The sequence below is a fragment of the Zeus faber genome (genome assembly GCF_960531495.2).
Source record: "Zeus faber genome assembly, chromosome: 7".
Taxonomy (NCBI): Eukaryota; Metazoa; Chordata; class Actinopteri; order Zeiformes; family Zeidae; genus Zeus; species Zeus faber.
The window spans coordinates 16,002,748-16,021,141 of NC_137203.1; the positions used below are offsets into that span (position 1 = coordinate 16,002,748).

Here is an 18,394-nt window from a genome sequence, read left to right on the forward strand (position 1 = left end):
GTCAATGGCACAAACTCTACCTGGTTCCCAATCAACAGCGGAGAGAGGCAGAGATGCGTAGCTGCTCCAGACCTTTTTAACTGCATCATCGACCACCTGATGGAACGGATATGTGCACGTATACCTGGGGTTAAACTAGGCAGTTACACCCTTACAGATCTGGAATACGCGGACGACACCACACTATTCTGCTCCACTCTTAACCAGTTAAAAGAAGCCTTGGAAACCTACCAAGAGGAAGCAAACAAACTGGGTCTGAAGGTCAACTGGCCCAAAACAAAAAATTAATGCACATTGAAGGTGCCGCCCCCCCTCCGCTGCATATCAGCGGAGAGGAGGTTGAGTTTGTGACCTCCTTCACCTACCTCAGGTCCATCATCACCAACAATGGCAACATTTCACCAGAAATAAACCGGAGACGAGCCCTGGCAGCCAGTGCCATGAAAACACTTTGGAAGCCGCTGTGGAGACACCACCCCATATCAAGAGCGACCAAACTAAGGATTTATAACACCTCAGTCCTCTCCATCCTCCTCTACGGAGCAGAAATCTGGCCTCTCAACAAGACCCCAGCTGCCAGAATCGATGGCTTTGACACCAGAGCACTGCGCTCAATAGTGGGGATAAAATGGCAAGATAGGGTTTACAACATCATGCTGCGGGAACGCACCCAACAGCCCCCTGCGTCCCACCTGGCAGCACAGCGACGGATGTGCTGGTATGGCCATGTCAAAAGGCTCCCCTCGGATCACCCTACTCACGCTATCCTCCACTTCCAACCTAAAGCTGCCGGCTGGAAACGCCCCTGCAGTGCCCCCCGCACCCGATGGATTGATGCCGTCACGAGGGACCTACACCAAATGGACCTGTCGCTTGTTGAAGCCGAGTCCCTAGCACTGGACCGACCCAAATGGAGAAGATTGGCTCTACGCATGGCGTCGCCCCCGTCGCCGAGCAGGAGATCTGATGATGAGACACATATTGCAGATTATATTAATATTTTATTATTTCATAATAGTGGTCCTCAGGAAAAAAGGTTACACAACCGAAAGAGCATGGCTATATTGGGGTGTGGTAATTTGGCAGTGTGTGATATATATATATAAAAAACCCTGGTTGTTTCAGTTGGAGATCCTGGTAGCATGGTCCTGCCTTAAAGGCATGTGGCGCCTCTGTTCACGCCCAGAACTGTTTGAACTTGCAGTTTGTTTGCCCATTTTTATGTACCTCTGGGTAAATATATACCCCTTTCATTTTAAACATCACCCGTGTCTCCCGTGCCTTGTCAAGCACATTTATTTCCACTTCTAGCAAAACTGACTAAACTAAAACTTGATAAAAACTGGTTAAAAAGTAAGTTGCATAGCTGGACTATCAGAACTGAAAAATAAAAATCACGGAAAATTTTCAAAAAGATAGTAGGTAGAGTTGCGTTCTGACGCAGGGCCAGGGAATGAGGAAGAGGAGGCAGGCGGCGGTGAAACAGCACGGCTTGGCGTGTTTATTGCGAAGTCTTTTAAAATCAAACGGTGGCTCGTGGGCCAAAAGGAAAAACTCAGGGGCTCGCAGGCCAATAGATAAATAGTCCATGCGGATCACAGCTTTCTGATCTTACTGTCTGTCCCACAGGCACGCCGACCTTTGCCGCGGGGACAGCCAAACAATTATTGCTTTCTGTATTGGGATCGAACAAATCAGCGGAGTCCCTCTGTTGATTTGCCCGATCCACGGCAGCCGAGCAACCCCGGGATGGGAGCCTGCACCGCCTGTCTGCAGCAGCTTGACCACGTCCCCTTGGCCTGCCACACACACACACACACACACACACACACACACACACACACACACACACACGTTGACTTTAACATAAAAGAAAAAAAAAGGAAGAAAAAAAGAACATGATCTGTGTTGTCGGGGCAAAATTGCCAAGTTAATCCACGGTCTCCCAGACCAATATATCCGCTGCTCTGGCCCAGTCTCTCAATGCATAATCGTTCCCTCTACAAAAACAACAAATCTAACATTTTCCATGTTATTAATACTGTATGATTTGTTTTGGTGATTGTAAGGTGCAAACCTGGCACATATATATCTGAATATAGCCAAGGATCCTCTGGTGCAGTAAGAGTCAACTCCATGGTAAAGAAAGCACTGATATTGACAATGACAAGTTGGGGAATGATGAACTCTACTCTGTAGGTCTTGTATCCCCTCCAACACACCACTGCCTAACGTATACTCAGCAGTGCCTTGCGCCTGAGGTATTTTTCCAGGCAGTAGATGGCCACAGGATCTGTGTCCACATCAAACTTATTAGCAAAGAGGTGATGCTGCTCGATAAGCCACTGTAGGTCTCCAGTACCATACACACAAATTGACCTCACATGGTTGCCATGACACTCTGGATACACTGCCTCCAGCGAACCCTCTGAGCCCTCGTGCTGCTGCCACTTTACCAGCCGAGCGATGGCGTTAAGGTCTGAGAGGTCGTACTTAACGTTGGGCCACTTTGAACCAGGAACACCAGGCATCCGTTGGATGGTAGCCCAGAGGAACTCATCAGGACTGTAGGTGTCTTTGGCCCATTCAATCAGCTCCTTCACACGGCTGTCCTCCAACACGCTGCGTACGTAACCCCGGCATGCCACGAAGTACGCATTTCCTGATAGAATGGGCAGATTAAAGGGTGGTGGGTCCTTGGCCTTCCCAGTTGCCTGAGATAAATAAACACAAAGATATTGTTTACGTGTCAGAGGCTACTCCCAACGAACAAACCTTCTCACACATTTTCCATACACAGCATTGCTACATGTGGATAGCCAATACAATTTCAATATTGGATAAAGAACCCGCACCATTATATTCCCATCCACGATCTGGAAAGCAGATTGCATCCTCCACTTCTTCCCGTCTGGCATTTTCTCTGATTCCATACTGTTGGCACCCTTTAGCGACTGCAGGCTCCGTACAACCTCCAAGTTGGTTTTCAAAGGGAAGTCCTGCCCACACAGGTTCAGGAAGTACTTCCATGTGGTGCTGACGTTGTAGAGATCAGTCATGCAGTTGATGTCGGCCTGCACTCGTGGCCAGGCAGCGTAGACCACGCTCACAGGTTGGCTGACCATGAAGATGTTAGGGAAGCACGACGTGATGCTCATAATGGCAGCGAAAACCAAGGCGTCCGCTTTCTTATCCACATGGACACAGTAGACATTCTGGGGTGCATAGATGGCTCGCAATAGACGCTCAAAGTCCTGCACCTATATGAACGGTAGAAAAATGTATTTGCATGCTAAAAACGTTGAGATAAGTGGTGTACTGGACAACATTACATCACAGGGTTAACGTAGTTTTCATTCAAGAAGATTAAATGCTACCAACCTTCTGGTGGACCACAATTGAATAAGCCAGGGGAAAGTCTTCCTCTTCCTGGCTGAGGGGGAACATTAAGTACTTCCTTGTTACCTGAAATTCCCTGAAAGAACATGTAATATAATCACAGCTCCATCATGCTTCCCTTTAACTCAGAAAATGTAATAATTACGATTTGATTAAAGCATTGGTAAATAAATACTGACTAACAAACCTGCAATCCTGGGTAACATTGATGTAATATTCCTCTGGGATATGGACACTCTTGTGGAAGTCTTTGGTAATGTTCAGTAACCTGGCCTCTGAGATTGCCTCAGGGTCTCCTTGCAGGATTGCTGAACAGTTGCAATTGGCTGCCGGACCCGCGTCCGCTTCTGTGTACTCCAACCAGCTGTAGCTGAGGCTGTAGCTGGCATCCAACTCAAACTCAGAGGGGCTGAGCAAAAAAAGCATCAATAGAGATCCCAGCATGACACTGAACACTAACAAGAACCGGCGACAACGCGGTCGTAACTTAAAAAAGCAGGCCATTTCAAAAGAGAGGGAACAGCAAAATGTTATAGTTATATCAGTTTGAAGTGGGCTGAGGTCTTTGAAGAGAAGTGTATAGTTGACATTCAGTGTGAAGCTTTTTTTCCTGCAGCCTCTTCACTGCAGCATGGCCTACGTTGCTCACGTCAGGCACTTCCAGTCTGGTGTATGGTCTGTTTCATTGAGGCTTGACATATGCCATGCTCAGGCAATAAGTCACTGTTTTAAGACCTGAAAGGCAAAAGATAAGCAATACAAAAATATATCAACCCTGACACGTGCTGTGTGATTACTACTGAATACCACAACAAATCCGTGTTATATTTAGAATACGGTAGAGAGAAATAAAACTCCTTTCTTTACAGTTTGTCCCATCTTCACCAAGAAATTTAAAATGAAATAAGAACATCTTACAAGTGCTATCTACATTTTGAGTAAGTGAATCCCACTTTCTAGAAAATAATGCAATTTATAGCAATCTTATATGATCTATATAATACAATTTATATAACATTACAGCAGAAACTATTGAGAGCAAAGCTCTTTATCAACGACGCCTGAAGTATGAAGACAAACAAAATGTTCTTATTATGGGTCACTTTAGACAAATGCATCTGCTAATCGACACAATTAAATGTCATGAAAATAAGACTAAATAAAAATAAAGCCCCTGGTTACTGGTAAGAAGGGTGGCAAATTGGCAACAAAACATACGCAGCAACAACCGTGGTAAGTTGGTTCGATATTCAACAGATATTCGTCCGAACCTCACAGGGGGGGAGCGGTTGATCTCGCGTCCCCGGAATGAGGTGCAGCTCCACGGGCAGCGGCAGTGCTGAGAGTCGGTCGCTGTTTTAGTGACGGTCTATAAGTTACATGACAAGATTTAAACATTTTAATAGCTTTTCTTTCGTGTGACTTAGGACATCCAAACTAGGTCTATATAGACCTAGGACCCAGACTGTTACACAGCCTTTACATTTGAAAATAAAAGTTCCTGTTACACACGCAACTCTCAGCGAAGCTGCACCTCATTCCGCGGACGCGAGATCAGCCCCTACCCCCTGTGAGGTCCGGACGAATGTCTGTTAAATATCTGAATATCGAACCAACACCACGGTCACAGAAACATAATAAAATACAAGATTTAAAAAGAAGGGGTCACTAAAATACGAGTAATAGTCTGACTACCGCAAAACATAAACAAAAGAGAACTGGAGAAATATGGAGAGAGGCAAAAATACATCAAGAAATATCCCCAAATGAAGTGTTACCTTCCGAGAGTAAAACGCGTCTTCTTTTTCCGCAGCCTGTGACTAGAACCAGGTAGTTCCTGCAGCCCTGGTCCAGAGTGTCTGCAGGATGTTCTTCTCAGGGGACAGACAAGTCGAGTCACAGTCACGGGTGGATTTCATCGGGGAGACAAATTCGCATCAGGGCAGCAGAAAACCAGAGCCGCATCCCAAGTCGTAGGGCACTATTTGACTGTTCACATGCAGCCCGTCACTTTCCACACACTGTTGCGTTGCGGGGAAATTGAACTGCGAGGGGACGATGATGCGTCTGATAGCTCACCGGAGCCCGGTTTCATAACCTTGTCGCAGCAACGGCTGACCGGCGGTTGAGATGGCCCCGCTAACCAAGTGAAACAGGCTGGATGGCTCACCTCCCTCCCTCCGCCCCGACACACCTCCACTTAACCCCCAATTATCCCGCCCTGCAAGAACCTCCTAGAAAACGCTGCAAAACGATAGTTTATATCCGGCGTTATACTATTGCAACCAAAACAAATACTAACAACACATTCTTGTTCTGATTCCTTACAGCTATCTGGCACTTGTACCTGGTTGAATTTGCAAACATGTGCTCATGCACAAGTCGACCGCCACCGAACACCGCTCACACCATTTGTGAATGCCATGCTGCATAATTGGGATGGAAACGCACACATGCACCAGGACCCTCTCAAAGGCCAGGTGAGCTGAAAGAGGGCCCCCCACCCCCCATGGAGCTGCCACCAATTCAACATCTGAGGAAAAGAGGGCAACTGATGATCCTTCACTCACAGACGTGAACAAAAACTCGACAGGCGCATCCTCCCTGGACGTGCTCGCCCCACTCCAGTTTATCGAAGTGCGCACATCCGTAACCCCAACCTGGCTGTCACTGTATTTTTTTTCCCCTATCCTAGATCGAAGTAAGCGAACAATGACGCAACAATTGAAAGTGCTATACTATCTAACGCTTCATATGTAATCTCCTTATGAAAATATAGTAAAAAAAACAAAAAAAAACCCTATTGTTTATTATTCAAATATGTTTTAGCACTCGTGTTTTATTTGCTCAGATAAAAAAAAAAAAAGAGCTCAAAGTTACAAGAATGGTCAAATCCTGCATTTGTATAATATCAATGAGGTAGCTTTTTAAACCCCAACATCTTATCTTAATTACTTTGTTACAATATATTTGGACCAATTTCTTAGTTTAATCCAATCCTCTGCATCTTATTTTACAAAGTAAAGTGTAAAATGAGTTAAATAAATCACACTTATCTTCACTTCAATGTTGTTTTAGGATCTTAACGTCAAAAGAAAGGGAACGTCCAGACTAGAAGAGGCTGAAACTACTTTTCTTGTCAGTTGCTAGGGGCTTCTTCAGACTGTGAAGAAAAGCTCACATCAAACATTGATTTAGACATGATGCGATAGTTGAGATCATTTAATAAATAATTGGGTTTTGATGGACTGACATCTGCTGGAAATGAAGATTTGCATTCTATTTCTTGAAAGGACATAAGCACTCAGCACGGTCATTTAATACAAAGTCATCCTGGAAAGCTCTTGAAAATATCTTGAAAGAGTAGAATAAATGTAATATATACAGTGCAGTACACTGTACAGTACAAATATATATTAGTGTATAATATGGACCTAGGTGAATTATGTCAATTAATTTTATTGTATGACTTCTATGCGTTAACTCAACACTGCCTAATGTATACTCAGCAGTGCCTTGTGCCTGAGATATTTTTCCAGACAGTAGATGGCCGTGGGATTGGTGTCCGCATCAAACTTATTACCAAAGAGGTGATGCTGCTCGATAAGCCACTGTAGGTCTCCAGTACCATACACACAAATTGACCTCACATGGTTGCCATGACACTCTGGATACACTGCCTCCAGCGAACCCTCTGAGCCCTCGTGCCATTGCCACTTTACCAGCCGAGCGATGGCGTTAAGGTCTGAGAGGTCGTACTTAACGTTGGGCCACTTTGAACCAGGAACACCAGGCATCCGTTGGATGGTAGCCCAGAGGAACTCATCAGGACTGTAGGTGTCTTTGGCCCATTCAATCAGCTCCTTCACACGGCTGTCCTCCAACACGCTGCGTACGTAACCCCGGCATGCCACGAAGTACGCATTTCCTGATAGAATGGGCAGATTAAAGGGTGGTGGGTCCTTGGCCTTCCCGGTTGCCTGAGATAAATAAACACAAAGATATTGTTTACGTGTCAGAGGCTACTCCCAACGAACAAACCTGCTCACACATCTTTCCCCAAACACAGCCTCGCTACATGTGCATATCCAATACAAATTCAATATTGGATAAAGAAACCGCACCATTATATTCCCATTCACGATCTGGAAAGCAGATTGCACCCTCCACTTCTTCCCGTCTGGCATTTTCTCTGATTCCATACTGTTGGCACCCTTTAGCGACTGCAGGCTCCGTACAACCTCCAAGTTGGTTTTCAAAGGGAAGTCCTGCCCACACAGGTTCAGGAAGTACTTCCATGTGGTGCTGACGTTGTAGAGATCAGTCATGCAGTTGATGTCGGCCTGCACTCGTGGCCAGGCAGCGTAGACCACGCTCACAGGTTGGCTGACCATGAAGATGTTAGGGAAGCACGACGTGATGCTCATAATGGCAGCGAAAACCAAGGCGTCCGCTTTCTTATCCACATGGACACAGTAGACATTCTGGGGTGCATAGATGGCTCGCAATAGACGCTCAAAGTCCTGCACCTATATGAACGGTAGAAAAATGTATTTGCATGCTAAAAACGTTGAGATAAGTGGTGTACTGGACAATATTACATCACAGGGTTAAAGTAGTTTTCATTCAAGAAGATTGAATGCTACCAACCTTCTGGTGGACCACAATTGAATAAGCCAGGGGAAAGTCTTCCTCTTCCTGGCTGAGGGGGAACATTAAGTACTTCCTTGTTACCTGAAATTCCCTGAAAGAACATGTAATGTATTCACAGCTCCATCATGCTTCCTTCAACGCAACTTAATTTTTTCCATTTCAAGTTTCATGAACACACCTGCAATCCTGGGTAACATTGATGTAATATTCCTCCGGGATTTGGACACTCTTGTGGAAGTCTTTGGTAATGCTCAGTAAGCTGGCCTCTGAGATTGCCTCAGGGTCTCCTTGCAGGATTGCTGAACAGTTGCAATTGGCTGCCGGACCCGCGTCCGCTTCTGTGTACTCCAACCAGCTGTAGCTGAGGCTGTAGCTGGCATCCAACTCAAACTCAGAGGGGCTGAGCAAAAAAAGCATCGATAGAGATCCCAGCATGACACTGAACACTAACAAGGGCATGCGACGACGTGGTCGTAACTTAAAAAAGCAGGCCATTTCAAAAGAGAGGAAACAGCAAAATGTTGTAGTTATATCAGTTTGAAGTGGGCTGAGGTCTTTGAAGAGAAGTGTATAATTGACATTCAGTGTGAAGCTTTTTTTCCTGCAGCCTCTTCACTGCAGCATGGCCTACGTTGCTCACGTCAGGCACTTCCAGTCTGGTGTATGGTCTGTTTCATTGAGGCTTGACATATGCCATGCTCAGGCAATAAGTCACTGTTTTAAGACCTGAAAGGCAAAAGATAAGCAATACAAAAATATATCAACCCTGACACGTGCTGTGTGATTACTACTGAATACCACAACAAATCCGTGTTATATTTAGAATACAGTAGAGAGAAATAAATCTCTTTTTTACAGTTCACCCCATCTTCACCAAGAAATTTAAATGAAATAAGATCTTACAAGTGCTATCTACATTTTGACTAAGTGAATCCAACTTTCTAAAAAACATAGCAATTTATAGCAACCCAATATAATCAATTTATATAACATTACAGCAGAAACTATTGAGAGCAAAGCTCTTTTTCAACGACGGCTGAAGTATGAAGAGTGAATGAAGACAAAAAATGTTCTTATTATGGGGCATTTCAGACAAAGGCATCTGCTAAATGACACAATGGAATCTTAATAAGACTAAATAAAAATAAAATTCCTAGTTACTGGTAAGAATAGGCAAATAAGCAACAAAACATACACAGCAACATGTCATTAAAAAAGGTCACTAAAATACCAGTAAAAGTGTGACTACTGCAAAATATAAACAAATATAGAGAAATGGAGAAATATGAGGGACAGAAGCAAAAATAAATCAAGAAATATCCCCAAATAAAGTGTTACCTTTTGAGAGTAAAAACGTGTCTTTCTTTCCGTAGTGTAGAAATGTGCCTGTGACTAGAACCAAGTTTTTCCTGCAGCCCTGGTCCAGAGTGTCTGCAGGTTTTTCTTCGTCGTGTCACCGTCACAGGTGGATTTCATTGGGAGACAAATTAACCTCAGGGCTAGGGCCCCAGGTTGTAGGGCACTATTTGAATGCCAGTTCACCTCCAGCCCTTCACTGTCAACATATTGTAACCAAAAAAAATAATACTAACAACACTATTTTTATTCTGATTTCTTATCTTGTACTTGTACCTGGTTGAATTTGGAAACAGGTGTTCATGGACTTAAATTTGAGGTTGCTCAATTAGTCCTTGTCGCTTCAGACAAAAGCATCATGATCTATGAATAAATGTAAATGCGAATGTGATCGAATGGACACATGTGCTGGCAACTGCATTGAAATAGGGGATGTGAGATATAGTGTTGGACTTGAACCTGAATATGATTCTCAGAAGAGCACAAATAGTGGGTTTTTATTAACTTTTATTTTGTACAAATATTGAAAAAATAATTGGTTCATCGGGAAAACTCACCCAAAAACCAGGTTGACCGTGGGAAATCCCCATCGCCGGCCTTGTTTCTGGTGTTGTTGCGACCCTGTCTCAAGCAGGTTTTTATTTGTGAGGATTTTTTTGTTAGTTTATATTCTGTCTGTTCAGTGTCCCCCAGCTATTATTAGTTTAGAGTTGACAGTAGTTTATTGGTGTGAGTGGGGATAAATGCAGAAACTGAATGTTAATTTTCAAATGATTTTCTTTTCAATTGTGTTTGTGGTTAAACACGTTTATTGCTGGACCATAAACCAATATTACATTTAAGTGTTCATAATTTGTATAATATTTTTTTGAAGAACACATATATTAACACGTTAACATCCTGAAATTAGAAGTGTAATTAAGAGAAATAGGATTGTTACACTTATTTCCACTTTTATTAAAAGACAAATATTTTTTGTGACTCAACAAATAGAATTACAGATACAAACACAAATAGTGGGCTATCTGATACGTATCTGATTTTGGGGTTCACAGGCTGCCGATTTAGCTCTTTGGTTTTGCTATTGAATAATACATTTTGGTTATGGTTTCAATTGTCCAAACGAATAACCTGAACAGGAAAACTCTGTCTCCCTCCTTCCCGTACATGTTGGCAGACACCCACATTTACACACATTTTTCCTGCTTACAACACAGCACCTTCAAGAACTGACTCTTCACTTGCTGCCTATTATATCCCACCCCTTGACTGATGCCGTTGGAACGAGATGAGTGATGTAATTCACTTCACTTGTCAGTGGTTTTAATGTTGTGGCTGATCGGTGTATTTGTCAAAAAAATATTTTTCTTCTGTATAGGTAACTATATGTCCTCATCCACTCCACTGTTATATGGGGTGCCCCAGGGGTTAATCCTTGACCAAATTATTTTTTCTCTGTATATGCTCCCCTTATGCCACATAATCAACAGTTTTGGTTGTATATCCTACTATTGTTACGCCGATGACACTCAGCTATATTTTTCAGTAAAACAAGGTGATTTTGGCAATCTCAAAGCTCAAAACTGAGCTTCTTGTTTTTGGCCCAGAAACTACTACAAATGGATTTCTGCAGTGTATTGGGTCACTTTCCACCTATGCCAAAACTAACGCAAGGAATCTGGGCTTTATATTTCACCCACTTCGAGCACTAGTCAAAACATTTGCAAATATAAAGTATGTCCGTTTCTGCGACTCTACGGTCAGATAATTTCGAGACATCCACTCTGCCTGCGTCCTACACCTCTTTCGAGCGAGGCCAAGTTTCCGAACACAAGACAACCGGCCAAAAGTAGGTTGGTCCTGTTTAGATCCACTAACCTCAGGGAGCAAACCTTGTCAGTCACGCACGTCAACAAGTCAAAGCACGGATCCAGTAAACTGAGAATGCAGCCATTCACAGGGTCTTCAAAACTGTATCCGGCTCTTGAAACAAAACGTTTGCACACCTCTGCCCTACAGGCATGGCATACAACATATAGGATATAGGTGTGTACCTGTGTTTAAAAAAAAAAAGGATGAAAGAAAGCCGCTTAACATAACCAAACTCACTGATCAGAGACTTACCTTCGAAACAGCCACTCATCTTAAGATCCCCCTAGCCATTCTAAAACCTCCTGTCACGGTTACAGCCCTGTTCAAGCATTTATCAACAATGTTCTCAGGGACATACTGAACTAGTCCGTTTTTGTTTACCTTGTTAACATCCTCATCTTTTCCAAGAACCACCAGGAACTTGTCCAGCATGTGCGGCAAATTCTTTAGCACCTCCTTGACAACCAACTCTACATCAAACCCGAGAAAAATTAGTTCACTGATGACACGGTGTCCTTTCTGGGCTCCATCATTTTGAAAGGCAACATTCAGATTGGAGGGAAGACCCGTGCTGTCAGAGATTGGCCAACTCCCACCTCCATCAAGCAGGTGCAACGTTTCCTGGGTTTCGCAACTTTTACAGACGTTTCATTGGCAACTTCAGCTCCATTGCCACCACTCTCGCCGCCTTCACCAAGGGAGCGCCCCATCACTTCCTTTGGTCCTCTCAGGCTGAGGAGACATTCAGCACCCTAAAGCGACATTTCACCGCCGCTCTGGTTCTGACCATACCGGACCCTGACCTCCCTCTCATCGTGGAGGTTGATGCCTCTGATGTGGGAGTGTGGGGTTTCTTCAGACTCTCACCCTCCAAGCGTAATTTTAAATAGCTTGGATCTGCCAACAGATCCAAGCTAGACTGGATCTGTTGGCAGTCTAGCTTGCTCTGGAGGAATGGAGAAACTGGTTAGAGGGTGTAAAACATCCATCATTGTTTGCACTGACCGTAAAAAGCTGGCCTATATACAGGAGTCCAAGAAACTTAACTTTCTCCAAGCTGGCTGGGCTCTGTTTTAACTGCTTTGATGTCCTCTTTTCCTCCCGTACAGGGTCTCAAAACTTGAAGGCTGACGTCCTGTCCAGACAGTTTGATTGCCCGGAAATGGAGAACCATCCCGAGCCCATTCTTTCGGGATCCAGGATTGTGGCACCAGTCCGGTGGGGAATCGAGACCGTGGTCGCTAGGGCAAGAGAAAGGGAGACTCAGGTGGCTGTCCACCAGATCGCAGCTGTCAGTCAGACGGAGAGGGTTAACCAGGACCTAGAGACAACCACATACATAAAACAATTCTTACTTACAGATAGAAGCATGGCAAACAGGCAACAAAAAACACGGCAACAAATCATAAAACAACAGCTTACTAAATTACCAGTAGGCCTTATAGTCTGTAGTTACTGCAAAAGAGGAAGAAGGGGATTGCTGACCTGGTGGCGTCGAGGCACAGGGTTAAGGGTTTTTGGTTTTTTTCTGTATTGCAATGAAAGATGTTTGATTTTGTAGCGGCTTTTGTCTGTGAAAGTGGGTGGGAAAGTGTGAAAAGTTAGTGGAAAACTTCTATATTTTTTTAATGAGCTGTTTGGTATGGGTTTGTCATGTTTTATTTTACTGTGTACTGTATGTATGTACCCCTGGCAATAGTTTTGATTGTAATGTAATGTTTTATTTGTTTCTGCATTTGTTATTGTTGACTAATATTGAAATTTTAAAAATGTCTGCTGCAAAGTGTATCCCACAATGCACTGCGAGGGCAAGATGCCCGTCAAGGCTTCTATGCAATGTCATCATCAACCTGCAAAGTGTTGAAGTGCTGCAGTTATATGACGCCGTAGCACGTCCAAAATGGTTCCTTTTCGTCACATACACCAGCAAACAGGGAGTGTGCACATGTACGTAGTGCCTGTGTTACGCCCCTGAAAGGGCCAGAATATGACAATACCAAGACAACCCGAACGACTTCTCCAATAGCAATTACAGTATTATTCAAAATAACCATGGGACTTATTCACCACTTATTTTCCACTTGATAAATTCACGAGAACAACTTCCGCTGATAATTTCTTATCTCAACCTCCTACAGGTTGTATGACTTAGGGCACTGGCTTGGCCAAAGTCTTTCTGGCTCACTCAGTCAGTCCCTTTACAAGGTTTTCCACCAAAACCCCGGGGCCACAAAAATGTGGCCCCAGTTTACCACAATTTACTGCAGGTGTTTCCTGGCAGAATGGGCAGATTGAAGAGTGACAACCCCCTGATGTTAGATAAATAATAAATACATCCCAACATTACTCCGCTCAATTGTGCAAATATGATCTCTTTAACACCCCTCTCAATGTTTCGGAAATAATTGTTGCTATACAATGTTGAAAAAATTTAAAAAAAAAAATACCCCCAGGGAAATAATGGCCTTAATGCTAAGTTTTATTAATTATTTTGCACCAGATTACTACTTTGATTAAAAAATAAAACCCCTCCCACAAGTCTTATCCCCTTGATTCCCAAACCAAAATGCATCTAACTAATAACAATAAAATGGTATTTATCATTTCTATGCAGTGAAAGAATGTCGACGTCAATGTACAGGTGACGTTGGTGCAAGGTGTTCCTTCTGCGCTATGAAGATCATTACAACTATCATAGTGACAGACAAACGTTTTCTTGAACCATACTGCCTTTCCTTACAGTGTGTGAGGCTGTCGTTGATTTGCTTTCTACGCACATGATCACAGAGAACGAAATCCCTCTCCCCAGGCTTCAACGCCGTTGCACATCTCTGCCTTGTTTCTTTCTGCGTTGTTTCCCACAACCAACTGCAGCGATGGACTGGGGGGGGGGGGGGGGCGACGACGACGACGCGTGCGCAGTGATAGTGAACGGTTGCTACAACGTTGGTTTCAACGCGTTCAGTGCAGACGTTCGTTTTTCTGACGGTTTTTTTTTTTATTATTTTGTTTGGCAAATGTATACATAAATATACGGGAGGAAGTTAAATGGTTTTGGTTTTTCGTTTGAAACAGAATATATATAAAAAAAATAAAAAAAAAATGCTAAACGGCGTAACAAACAAACACACACAAAAAAAAAATGCAGCGTTTGATGGTTTGTGTGTGTTGCCAGGTCGGCCATTTTCCCGCGGGATTGGGGCTACTTTAGACGCGCTGCCGCGGGTTTAATTTGTTGTCCGCTGCTCGACAGGTTGTTGTTGTTTGTTTGTTTGTTTGTTTGTTTGTTTTTTATCCCGCACACGCGAGATCGAAACTCGACGGGCAGAGTTTTATCGGGGCTCCCGCGGCTGCTACATTCCCTGCCGACCACAAAGCGTCGCTGTGCTCTCAAACGTTTCTTCAGTGCCCCGAGACTGTGTCGCAGGCTGATGACGTAACGCTCCAGTGCGCCCGATGGTGGGCGCCCGTCCGAAGGCTGTCTCTCACTCTGTTGTGATGTTTACCAAAGTACTGTTCGGGCATTTTAACGAAGCTGGTTTTAGTTTTCTCTGGATGATCCGATTTTAAAAGCGATAACACTCCTGGGCGTAGTCCAAAGGGGTGTCATATGGAAAGTGACTGATAGGTTGTGGTCAACGTTTCGTTCGCTGAGATCACATTGTGTGGTCCATCCATCATGGCATCAGGTAAGACATTCTGCTTTTTAATGTGGACAAACTATTCATTCTTACTGAGAACCTTTTTTGTTTACATTTTATTCATATATGTAGTTATGAAAACTTTGACAATTCCCAATTTTTTGTGTGGATTTCTGATACAGGATTTTTGCTTTTTTGGGGGGAGGGAGTTATTGTATATTGCATATTGCGTATTGCCATATTTTCCTATTTTTATTCTTATGACTTATTTGTGCCTGTTGTTTACATGTGAGTGATAACTCTATCTTCTACAGAAGATGAATTTAATCTGCTGGTCATTGTTGTGGATGTAAATCCCATATGGTGGGGACAGCAAGCTCAACAGGATCCCGAGGTACCTTGAGATAAACATTACAACACTTAGTCCTTTTGTGCATAATCACATATTCCTGAATTCCACGGTGAGTCTCGATGACACTAACTTTTATGTTGTCTCCCTGGAGTTCACTCTGTCAAAGTGCTTGGATGCTGTGATGGTCATGGGAAACTCGCACATGGCCATGACCAGGACTAACAGGCTGGCGATTATTGCGAGCCACTGTCAAGACAGGTAATCCAGTCTGTTTGAGTGGATGTTGATGCTCTAATGGCACTCTGCTCCATTTACCTCTCTCTGCCCTTTTCAGTCACTTTTTGTATCCCTGCAAGAACTGGAAAGCAGGGGAGGATGCGGGTGACGGATCTGGGGAAGATGTAACGAGCGGTGATGGGAAATATGAACTACTGTCTGTTGCCAACAACCTCATTGCTGAAGAGATACGGAACATCATGTCAACAAGTGAGTAGATTCACAGGCATAAGTCTACATCGGCACCCGTGTCATGTTTTATTTAATCTCTTTTGCCGTTGCAGCTGAAGTGACGGGACATTCGACAGACACTTTGTTGGCAGGATCCCTGGCCAAGGCTCTCTGCTGTATCCTTACACAAATGATCTTATGTGTTTGCCCCCAGTCATTGTGTTTGTACTCTGACAAAGAGTTCAAGCTGAGTGCTTACACTTAGTAAAAAAAAAATCCTGATATAATTATGGTGAGACTACAGATTTTGAGGACCGCATGTGTTCATTTATTTTCAATTACTTATTTATTTACTGATCAGTTTAAATCAAATCAGATATAATTTGAAACCCACTGAGTTGTGTATGTGCTTTTGTTTTACTTTGATTGGAAAAGCGATGCAACTATCACATTCTGTTTATATCTGGTTTAGTTATCTGAGCATTACTACAGGTACATGAGCACAATATTGGATCAGACGCCTGATGTCTGTGCATTCTAATTTTGTTGATACATTTTTTTGCTTGGACCGAAGGAGAAAACTGATGCTAGATTAAACTCTTGGTTTGAGGTTGATTCAGTATGAACTCGGTTTTTGTTTATTTATTTTTTAACATTAATATTAAGATATCCACAGAGTGACAAAGGAGCTGGAAGGTAAAGTGAAAGTTCTCATTATAAGGGTTGAACAATAATATTAGCAATCATCTGGTTTATTTTGTCTCTTTTCTGTAATTTCAAATATATCCAAAAACATTTTTTCCAGCTGGACAAGACATGAAATCGAGAATATTGGTAAGACACAACCAGTCCAACTAAAATAATATATTTTTTTATACATCTCTTTTAATCATAGTTTCTATGTTGTCAACTGTATAGGTAATAAAAGCAGCAGAGGACTGTGCTCTCCAGTACATGAACTTTATGAATGTCATATTTGCTGCCCAAAAGCAGGTAAATCTGTAAAATATCTTAAAAAAAAAAATCTGTCAACATTTTATTATTGCTTTGCTCTCACGTTTGATTATTTTTTCCTTGATTTTGTTAAGCCCCATGTTTTGTGTTTTTTTTTTTTTGTAGAATATCCTCATAGATGCCTGTGTGCTGGACTCAGACTCAGGTCTCCTTCAGCAGGTACATTCTTCATGTCAAATACTAACTGTAAAATCAAACTCACTGCTGAATCAGCTGATATGTTTTTTAGACATTCCTTGTTATTGTAATTATTTTATCTACAAATAATCTGGTACTGCATTTAGTTAACTTGTACAACGTTTTGATTGTTAGGCTTGCGACATAACCGGAGGATTGTACCTGAAGATACCACAGAAGGTTGCCCTTGCACAATACCTTTTGGTGAGCCCCCAACAAATCTGAAAAAATAAATAAACAATGAGCAAAGGTCAGGTTGAGTTGATGTGTTATTTTATCTTTTTAACAGTGGGTGTTCCTGCCTGATTCAGATCAGCGCTCACAGCTTGTGCTCCCACCTCCTGTGCATGTGGACTACAGAGCTGCGTGCTTTTGCCATCGTAATCTAATCGAAATTGGTTACGTCTGCTCGGTGTGTTTATCAAGTAAGTGGAGATTGACACAACCTCAAACAAAAGCAAATTTAAGCCCTGTCTAACTTTTCTTTTGTTTGTTTTGGATCCCATTTTCTCTGATCCAAAGTATTCTGCAACTTCAGTCCCATCTGCACAACTTGCGAGTGAGTACGATGTTGACACTACTGTCATGAATCTGACAGCAGGAATTCTGCTTTCGTCTACCATACGTTTTTACATATTCCAGTTCAAGAGGCTTGCTTGTGGGTCTAATGAGGACAAACCTTTGCACTTCCCAGGACTGCCTTCAAGATCCAGCTGCCTCAGATGGTAAAGTCAAAAAAGAAAAAGCTCAAGCCATCAATGTGATGTGTTCAAAGGACCCAAGGGTGCAACTTTTGATATTCCCGTTTTCCTTTTGATATTGGCCATAATCATGTCTGCCATATTACAGAGTTCAATTCTATAGATGTGCTGGGTTTACTGACACTGGCCGCCTTTACATCCTCAAAGGAATTACATATTGGCATCATGTTAAATTCTCTAGCTTTAGGATCAAATATACATTTGATTTGACCTGTAAATGCCTCGATTGAATTTTTTTTTTTTTCATCCTGTCAAAGTATTTTATCTGTGTGCAAGTTAGACTTTGTCATTGTTATTTTTCCGTATTGATTTCAAGCAACACAAATGACCCTAAATCACAAATGAAGTCAATATTAAATTGGCTATTGTGAACTTCTATTCTGTTATTTATTTCTAGTTTGGTGAGGATAATCTTACAGCGTGGATGTATATGCCGTTACTTTTGGGAGCCAACTAGTAACGTTTTGAATTTTATACTGTTGAAGTTGAAATAACGATTATATATTTCTTGCAATAAATTCGGTGAAACATTTTCTTGTCCTTCAATTGATCTTGTCCCATTAAAATTCTGTCACCCTAAACTTACAACATACTTTTTAGGAATATAGATAGAGTATCGTCAGTGACTTGCTACTCCCAATCTGGTGTGAGTCAAATCTTTTTTACGGCGTCACTAACACATCACCGGGTGTCATGACATTTCACTGCATATATGTATGAAC

At 42.6% G+C, this 18,394-nt stretch overlaps 3 protein-coding genes across 3 annotated transcripts; 1 reads left to right on the forward strand and 2 right to left on the reverse strand.

The window, feature by feature from the left end:
- Positions 1–2,142: 2,142 nt before the first annotated feature.
- LOC307233003 (beta-1,3-galactosyl-O-glycosyl-glycoprotein beta-1,6-N-acetylglucosaminyltransferase-like) lies at positions 2,143–3,825 on the reverse strand (the record flags this gene model as incomplete). The annotated part of the gene is made up of 4 exons (XM_080004216.1): positions 2,143–2,714; positions 2,856–3,260; positions 3,382–3,475; positions 3,587–3,825. 4 exons carry the CDS (start codon positions 3,823–3,825, stop codon positions 2,229–2,231), a joined length of 1,224 nt encoding a protein of 407 aa, XP_079860342.1. The 3' UTR covers positions 2,143–2,228.
- A 3,068-nt stretch (positions 3,826–6,893) lies between these two features.
- LOC307233004 (beta-1,3-galactosyl-O-glycosyl-glycoprotein beta-1,6-N-acetylglucosaminyltransferase-like) lies at positions 6,894–8,469 on the reverse strand (the record flags this gene model as incomplete). Its single annotated transcript, XM_080004217.1, has 4 exons — positions 6,894–7,379; positions 7,524–7,928; positions 8,050–8,143; positions 8,231–8,469. 4 exons carry the CDS (start codon positions 8,467–8,469, stop codon positions 6,894–6,896), a joined length of 1,224 nt encoding a protein of 407 aa, XP_079860343.1.
- A 6,271-nt stretch (positions 8,470–14,740) lies between these two features.
- gtf2h3 (general transcription factor IIH, polypeptide 3) lies at positions 14,741–18,195 on the forward strand. Its single transcript, XM_080004659.1, has 13 exons — positions 14,741–14,969; positions 15,236–15,315; positions 15,425–15,531; positions 15,608–15,759; positions 15,834–15,896; positions 16,387–16,416; positions 16,526–16,554; positions 16,639–16,713; positions 16,840–16,893; positions 17,047–17,115; positions 17,201–17,336; positions 17,434–17,470; positions 17,606–18,195. Exons 1-13 carry the CDS (start codon positions 14,960–14,962, stop codon positions 17,673–17,675), a joined length of 912 nt encoding a protein of 303 aa, XP_079860785.1. The 5' UTR covers positions 14,741–14,959; the 3' UTR covers positions 17,676–18,195.
- The last annotated feature ends 199 nt before the right edge of the window (positions 18,196–18,394 follow it).

Bases quoted from the DNA above. Each gene is read 5' to 3' on its own strand.
- gtf2h3 (XM_080004659.1), top strand. The intron at 15,316-15,424 runs GTACCTTGAGAT...GTCTCCCTGGAG, and splicing joins AAGCTCAACAGGATCCCGAG to TTCACTCTGTCAAAGTGCTT. The intron at 16,894-17,046 runs GTACATTCTTCA...TTTGATTGTTAG, and splicing joins ACTCAGGTCTCCTTCAGCAG to GCTTGCGACATAACCGGAGG.